At 54.6% G+C, this 7,997-nt stretch overlaps 1 protein-coding gene across 1 annotated transcript; it reads right to left on the reverse strand.

Moving 5' to 3' along the window:
- Positions 1-1,563: 1,563 nt before the first annotated feature.
- Positions 1,564-7,716, reverse strand: C1QTNF6 (C1q and TNF related 6). Its single transcript, XM_066358317.1, has 3 exons — positions 7,594-7,716; positions 4,823-5,081; positions 1,564-3,781 (listed from the first exon to the last, which is right to left on the reverse strand). The coding sequence occupies exons 2-3, from the start codon at positions 5,073-5,075 to the stop codon at positions 3,234-3,236; spliced, it is 801 nt and encodes a 266-aa protein (XP_066214414.1). The 5' UTR covers positions 5,076-5,081; positions 7,594-7,716; the 3' UTR covers positions 1,564-3,233.
- Between the last annotated feature and the right edge of the window lie 281 nt (positions 7,717-7,997).

A 7,997-nucleotide genomic window follows, 5' to 3' on the forward strand; every position in this document is an offset into this window, starting at 1 on the left:
AAGCCCAGGTCACACGTACAGGAAAATAATACTGCCTATTCTGAGCCAGGAGCTATTCTAAGGAAATATGGATCTGGGATCAGAACTTCCTGAACTGGCTCCAGAGCCCACACACTAAAAATTGAGCTTCTCTTAACATTTTTTAAACCCCTATCACATGCACTTTATATTTTCTGGAACAGTTAGCAGTAATTTCACACTTTCTGCCCCATAGTTAGTCCATGGGTCCTAATTTAGGGTTCTGAAAATACAGTCATGTGTATAGCCTTGAATACGCCCAAAGTCCTCAATGGGGCAAGAGGATGAATTTTAAATCTGATACGACAGATAAAGGTAGTGATAGGGTCCAGGGAGTCACCCTCCATGCTTTGAATCAATCAAGTGACTCACTCGGCAGAGCTGGCTCAGGAGACACACACACACACACACACACACACACACCCCTACCCAGGCCTGCCCTCCTCCCACTGTCAGAGAAAAGTCGCCTGGTGGGTACATCACCCAAGCTGGACTTCCACCTGGCTGCCTCTTCCCACCTCTCTGCTAGTAAATCTCTTGCCTCCTTTAAAGTGCAGTGGGGACACAGCCCTCTCCCCCAGAATGACATTCACAATTCACCCAGTTCCTAGGTGTCCCATGTCCTCCCCTAGATGACAGCACAGCCCCCTAACTGCCTCCAGCCTCACCCTGCAATCCATGCTCCACCCGGCCTCTTTGTCTAGTGGGGCACCCAGCACATGGTACGTGCTCAATAGATGTGGTTTAAAGGATGAACTCAGAGCTCACCAGGTGGCCTCTCTTCTAGTCCTGATGGCCACCCCACGAGGTAGATAATCATCATCTCCATTTCTTTTTTTTTTTTTTTTTTTTTTTTTTTTCATTTTTCTGAAGCTGGAAACAGGGAGAGACAGTCAGACAGACTCCCGCATGCGCCCGACCGGGATCCACCCGGCACGCACACCATGGGGCCACGCTCTGCCCACCAGGGGGCGATGCTCTGCCCATCCTGGGCGTCGCCATGTTGCGACCAGAGCCACTCTAGCGCCTGAGGCAGAGGCCAAGGAGCCATCCCCAGCGCCCGGGCCATCTTTGCTCCAATGGAGCCTTGGCTGCAGGAGGGGAAGAGAGAGACAGAGAGGAAAGCGTGGCGGAGGGGTGGAGAAGCAAATGGGCGCTTCTCCTGTGTGCCCTGGCCAGGAATCGAACCCGGGTCCTCCGCACGCTAGGCCGACGCTCTACCGCTGAGCCAACCGGCCAGGGCATCTCCATTTCAGACAAGGAAACTGAGGCTCAGAGTAGTGGGAGCCTTCTCAAGGCCACAGCCAGGGTGTCATACAGCAGACTCTGAGCTGGGTCCACTAACTCCAAAGCACACTGGCTGCCGAGTGACTGAGGCGCTGGTTTCTCTGTGGGTGGGGAGCCCATCGAGTGGTGCTCTGGGCTGCCTCAGTTTCTCTGGAGCTCTGGATCTGGACCCCAGGAGACCCAGGACTGGCTGCCCTTCCAAGGTGAGCAGAGGGCACCAAGTAGTAGAAAGAACCAGCCTGTATCGCCAAGAAGACACACAACCTTTAATCATGTGGAACAAGCAAGGCAAAGTGCAGATGGGCTGGGAGTGGCTGTAGCACCGGCCTTCGCACTTGGTCAAGCCTTGCTGCCTCCGCCAGCCACACGGCCATGGCTCCCTTGGCTATGAGTACCAGAAATCACCACCACCACCTGTTCCCAGAATCTGCATAAGCACCAATGGCTGGAGGCCACCTCCCTCTGGGGAGAGGGCCAGGCCACCAGGGTGGGGGTGAGGCGGCCCCCCACCTTGAGAGTGAGAGAAGGGATAGAAAGCCGGATGTCCCTTGCTTGACCTGGGCCTCTCTTGGCATCATGGCTCAGAGGAGGATCACCCTGACTGACTTGGAATGTTTCCTGCTTTAGTTCCCCAGACCTGCTGAGGGGTCCAAAGCCTGGAGCCTTCCGTCTTGGCATTTTTTAAGGCAGCACCAGGGCCAGACGAGACTCTGCTGGGTCTTCAGCACCTTAAACTTAGAGAGCCAGGGGCACTGGGCTGGCGAGAGGGGCCAAGGAGGGTCAGAGAGCACCTAGGGAAGACTTCACTGTCTGACAGTAGCTGGGAGCTTGGGAAAACCGAGGCCCAGGTGCCTTTGGCAGGACGAATAGAGCAAGATTTGACCGAGCCCCAGGAAGGGGGCTTGGCCGGGGGGAGGACAGTGCTGTGAGGACAGGAGTCCTCACAGGTAACCATACCCATTGTATGGGAAGCTACGGGTCTGGGCCTCCTTTACCCCCAAATGCCTCAAGCCCCTAGGTCCTCCCCTCATAGCACCCTTGCCCTGACCAAGGCTCTGCAGAACACTGAGCAAGAATGAGAGCAGGCAAGGAACACCCCCCACCTTGGGGACCTTATCCTAGCAGCCTTGGAAAGCCATAGGTAATGAGGGGCCACAGTGTCTGAATGCCCAGAACCCAGACTTATGTGATAAGAGCGCCATGCATTTTTTTGGGTCAGGCTTCATAATCCTCCCTGCCCCCCCCCCCCGGAGGAATGCACATTCACCAGGGGTAGGGTCTCTGTCTGACTCACCCCAGCTGTCCCAGGGCCTGGCATGAGTGAGTGCTCGGTGAGCACTGGAGAAACGACTAAATGAACAATGGCTGCACAGGTGGGGGTGCAGACGAGAGTGAGAAAGTGAGGGAGGAGGGAAAAGGGGCAAGAGAACAGAGGAGGGGGGAGTCCCAGAGAAATGCGACTATTTAAGGGTGCTGGGATGATTTTAGAATGTTTAGAAGATTCCAGAATGTTCAGGAAGTACTAGAATGTTGTGAAAGTTCTAGAATCTGCTAACTCCAGTGGGGTCCACAGACCAGCAGCATAAGCATACCCAGGAACTTACTAGAAATGCAGGGCCCATTCTGTGCTGGCTGGATCAGAATCTGTGTTTTTGCAAGATCCTCAAGTGATTCGTGTGCACATTCAAGTTTGAGAAGTGCTGGTCTGAAAGGTTGGGAAAGTTCTAGAATATTTAGGCTAGACAGCTTCCTAAAATACTTCCAAGTGAGGAGAATGGCAGCAACAGACAGGGAGGTAAGGAAAGAAGAGGATGGCTACCCAGGGTGCCAGGCCCTGCGGCCCACGTTACAGAGGTGCACACGGAAGCCCTGCGGAGGGTGGCGCCTGCCCACGGCCATCCCACTCCAGAGCTGCCCTGCTGGAGGCACTAATCGTCCTCCGGTTTGATGAGGTGGCCACTGAAGGTGATGTAGGTGTCGACGTCATCACTGTATATGGCGTTCTCACGCTCGCGCTTGAAGAGCCGCGCCCAGACGCGGTCGCCTGGAGCCAGGGCAAGCATCACGCTCTGGCTCTGCATGATGCTGCGGTCGCTGGGCTGCGCATACAGTATGACAGCCGCCTCCTCGTTGTGGACCACGTGCACGTACGTCTCCTTGAAGTTCCAGCTGTGCACGTTGAGGCTGAAGAAGTAGAGGCCGCGCAGCGGGGCAATAAAGTGGCCTGCGGCCAGATCAAAGTGCCCATCCGGGTTGACGAAGACCGTGTCGAAGAGCAGCGGCTGGAAGCCCTCGCTGCTGTGCAGGGCTGTTTTCCGGCCCACTGAGAAGGCTGAGTAGCGAGTCTGGCATGGGCCACCAGGGCTGCCCGCCTGCCCCTTGGCGCCCTTGGTGCCCTGCGGGCCTCGCACTCCCTGAGGACCCTCCTTGCCCAGTTTCCCAGCAATGCCTGGCAGGCCTCGGTCTCCTTTGTCACCTGTGGGAACAAGAGAGAAGTCAGGGAGGGCACCCAAGCACCATGGCCTGAACAAAGTGGGTACCTTCACTTGTTTGCAGAGAGCTCTACCCCGCCCAGAGAAGAGTCCAGAGAAGAAGCCAGCATTTATTGAGCACTTACTGCATGCCAGGCATCACCTCCCTGAATGCCCCTCTAATGATAACACCATGTCCAGTTCTACTTATGGCAACATTAACTAACTCACCCAGGGTCATGCAGCTCAAGAGCAGGAGAGGCAGAACTCTACTATCTGTCTCTACACCCACCTGTTCTACTCCCCCCTCCATAGTGAAGGTAGGACTGTGGGGTCTGGGAGGCCAGGCCCGGCCCCCATCTCAGCAGGGTCGGGGGACACTGCACACAGCCACTCCAGGGGGACACTGCACGCAGCCACTCCAGGGGGAAGAGAGAAGTGGCAGGCAGTCTCTCCATTTCTGATCCAGATAAGGAACCAAGGAAAAGAGCTCTGCCCATCTGGAGGGAAATGCCCTGGCTAGAAGCCAGGCAGCCCTTGGCTGTCATTACACCCTGCTGTGTAATCTGAGCCATTCATGGCTGGGTCCTGGTTGTTTTGCCTGTATGGTGAAAAAGATCATGCCTGCCTCCCAGGGGTGTTCATGAGCCCTCAATGCAATGCTGCACGGGAGAGTGCTCTGCAAACTGCAAAAACGAAGCAGGGAAGCAGGATGGTTCACCCAGCCCTGCTGGGGCCATCTCTGCCTGGGGCTCTGGCAGCAACAAACCTGACCCCCGGGCAGATACACCACTGAACAGTCCTTATTCCAGGCTGGCCTTGAACACAGGAGTAGTTTTGGCCTCAGAATTCAAAACAGTCCTGACATATATGACATATATTAGGTGCTCAATTAATGCGTAAATGAAAGAAGGGGTCTGGAACAATTTCCTGTCCTGCGTTTTTCTGCTTTCTCTACCTCACCTCCCCCACCCCAGAAAGAAACCCTCAAGCCCTTCCTCTCTCCGACCAGCCCACTCCAGTCTGAGCCACATATGGGTACTCACCCTTCAGAATGGTAATGTTAATATAGGGCCTGACCTCAGGCAACACATATGGAAGGGTGTATGGAGAGGCCAAGGACACATCTGCAGAATCGGCAGAGGCCTGGGGATCCTCCGAGTCACAGCACCATCGGCAATGCCCAGGAGGATTAGAGGCCACAGCTTCCCCAGAGGGGGGCTCTTCAGTGGGGACCCCAAACACCAAGAGAGGGAGCAGGAGCACTGCCCAGAGGAGGTCCAGGGCAGCTAACCCCATGGTGACCTAGAGCAGGGAAGGAGGAACAGAAATGATATTTAACTTACCATCTCCACTGAACCCATGCCCAGCATGAATGCTGCCATCCACAGCAAATGTGCTCCTGACAGAACTCGGGGAGGGAGCATCAGTGCCCCCATTTAACAGACAACACTGAGGTCTACACAGGGAAGCAAGTTCTTCAAGGTCACAGAGACTTGTGGCTCGGCAAAGCCTGGAGACTGAATCTTCCAGAAGGACTGCAGTTCCTGGAGGCTCTGCCACACCAGGGCTCGAAGGAGGAAGCCCCTGTAAAAAGAGCCACAGCCAAGAGCAGAGTAGGCTCCCAGGGGGACCTTTGCCTGAGTGGGTGAGGAAGAGGCCTCAGAGGCTCCTGTGTCATAACCATGAGTCTGTAAAATGCTCTTCCCACCCCCACCCCCACCCCCCACCCTCTGGCTCCTTTCTTGCCATTGGCAGGTCAGAAAGCCCTTGGGACAAATACAAAGGATTCTGCAGGCTTGCTGTTTGGGAGAGAGAATTGTGGCTGAGCCCATGGTCTGGGGATTGAACACAATGCTCCCAACAAAGGAGGCAGGGAAGTTCATTCATTCTAGCGGACAGGTAGCAATTTCCATCAGAGAGGACGCACAGGGTTCTGCGTGGTGATGGCATTATTATATTGCTGAGCAGCAGGAGTAGGTATGCCGAGTCACAGGCTGCAGGCCACCGCTGGCCTGTACAGTGCCTTTGTGCAAGGTACAAAAATGTGCTCCTCGGGAGGACACATTAGAAACAAAGAGAACGCACCACTGAGGGTGGAGCTTGGCCAGGGCTGGTGTCACCTACCTCCTCTTGGCATCTTTGTTCAGTCAACACCCAGACACAGAATCCCTGCAGGGAAGCCTCAGGAGTTAAATCATTGGAAAGTGGTTGTGTCAATCACATTAGACCTGCCAATCAGCCTCCAAGGTGGTAAATTGGAATTAAGGGGCAGGACTAGGAAGTCTGGAAAATTCAAAAGGATCAGAGAAGTTCAAGGGTTTGTGAAGATGTGTTTGGCCTTGGCGGGAAAGAAGGGATCCAGAGTTCCTGGAGAGGGGCAGGAAGTAGCCTGGACACCAGCAGCTGGAGACAGGCCCGGGTTGGGTGGGCAGGAAGCCGGGTACAGAGCCTTTGAGGTGATGGCAGTCTTTGGGGGCTGGCGCCGAGTTATCGCAGGATCAGAAACTCGGCTTTTGAAACTAGACTGGTTTTTACACTTCTGGCGTTTCTTTGTTTATTTCCTTTTTGTTCTCTTAACATTTAGTACAATTCAAAAATATTTTTCTGTGGTTAATACGTATAGAGAAGGTAAAATTATTATTTTAAATGCCATCCTATCTCTGCTGAGCACTGTGGTAAGGACTAAGTTTTAAAGTGCCAGAAGCCCTCCCCTTAACACCTCTCCTCCCTGGAGCTGGTTAGTAGCAGGAGAACGGAGGGGTACTGGGCAATCTCCGGAGCCCTCACCCCTTCCTGGAGGTGACCATTCCCCAGCTCCTCTCTCCCTAAGCTGGTCAGGTTTCCTGGTTCTGCTCAATAAGACTCATCAGATCCTCACAGATCAATGTCCTCTCTGTCCAAGATTATCACCCTCACCTTTTATTTGTAAATTACACATCCCAGTGGTTTTGAGAAAAGCAAAAATCTCTTTTTTTTTTCTGGCCAGAATGTGACCTCAAGGGAAAAGGTAAAACCTTAGGGTCAGACTTGAAATCCTAGGATAGTTTTTACAAGCTGTGTGACCTAGGGCTGGTGGCTTCACCCTTTGGGCTTCCTGCTCCTTGACATTTACAAGGAGATGACTCCAACCACCTCCCTCCCAGGTTGTTTGGGAGGATTTAAACAAGGAAGTTGCCTGACTTGTAAGACTCTTTAAAAGTTTGTTCCTTCCTCTGCCCAACAGGACCTCTTCCGAGTGCCTGCCCAGGAAAGCGTGAGGAAGAGCACAAATTCTCCCAGAGGACCAGCTCTGTTTGGGGACCCTTCTGTTGGCTCCAGCCAGATGACAGTTCAAAAGCTCTCAGTCATGAACTGTGATCTGGGGGACAGGAAGCAAGAAGCAAAGCAGTCTTTAACAAAAGTAATAAAGACAGCCAGGATCACTCACTGGCCATGAGGGAGGGTGCCAGGCAGGGAGTGTGAGGGACCATGCCATTGGGGGTGATTAAGGAACCCTTGCAGCCTCCACTGGGAGTCTGGGATCTCTTGGGGGGGGGGGGCAGACCCTGCTGAGTTGAGTTGGTGTGTATCCCAGCAGGGATGGGCACAAGCCAGGAGGAGGAGAGAGCAGCCCTTCACGGGGGCTAAGGGCTTAGTCACAGGAGGGAATGGGGAAGGGAGACTCTAGAGGGGCTAGCTGGCATCAGAGGGACAAGTGCAGGGCCCGAGATGTGATCAGGAAGAGAGGAGGGGGGAGGGGAATTCCAGGCTCTGACCCCAGCCTCCTCGGCCTAGCCGGCCCTGCTGTGGGAAACACAGGACCTCCATCACTCACCCTGAGTCCTGCAGCCTCTCCCAGCGGCTCACGGACCCGAGCCTCCCTTGGGTCAGCCTCTGGCTCCTTGGCCCATGTCTGTAGTAATAACTCGTTGCTGGCCCAGACCCCCAGGCCCAGCCAAGGAGGGAGGGAGTAAGGGATGGAGGCAGGGCGAGAGGGAGGGAGGGCGGAGGGAGAGGGCTGAGCTGGCTTCCCACTTCCCCTCCTCCTTGCTCCCTCCCCTCCAGCCGCTGGGTTCTGCTGAGATCAAGGGAGCTCTGGATTTCCTTTGCTTAACTCTTTGGTGATCCGGTGGGGTCTTGTTGGATTCAGAGGCTTGATAAAGTCAGGGCCAGAAGGGATCTAAGGCCCCTGATGTGCTGGAAGGGAAATTGAGGTGGGGTAGGGAGGGCAGGAGTCCC

The sequence above is a fragment of the Saccopteryx leptura genome, chromosome 1, assembly GCF_036850995.1.
Source record: "Saccopteryx leptura isolate mSacLep1 chromosome 1, mSacLep1_pri_phased_curated, whole genome shotgun sequence".
NCBI classification, from domain to species: domain Eukaryota; kingdom Metazoa; phylum Chordata; class Mammalia; order Chiroptera; family Emballonuridae; genus Saccopteryx; species Saccopteryx leptura.

Excerpts from the sequence above, each read along its gene's own strand:
- C1QTNF6 (XM_066358317.1), bottom strand. The coding sequence starts at position 5,075 with ATGGGGTTAGCTGCCCTGGACCTCCTCTGGGCAGTGCTCCTGCTCCCT. Across the intron at positions 3,782-4,822 it reads TAACATTACCATTCTGAAGG|GTGACAAAGGAGACCGAGGC; the intron begins GTGAGTACCCAT and ends TTGTTCCCACAG.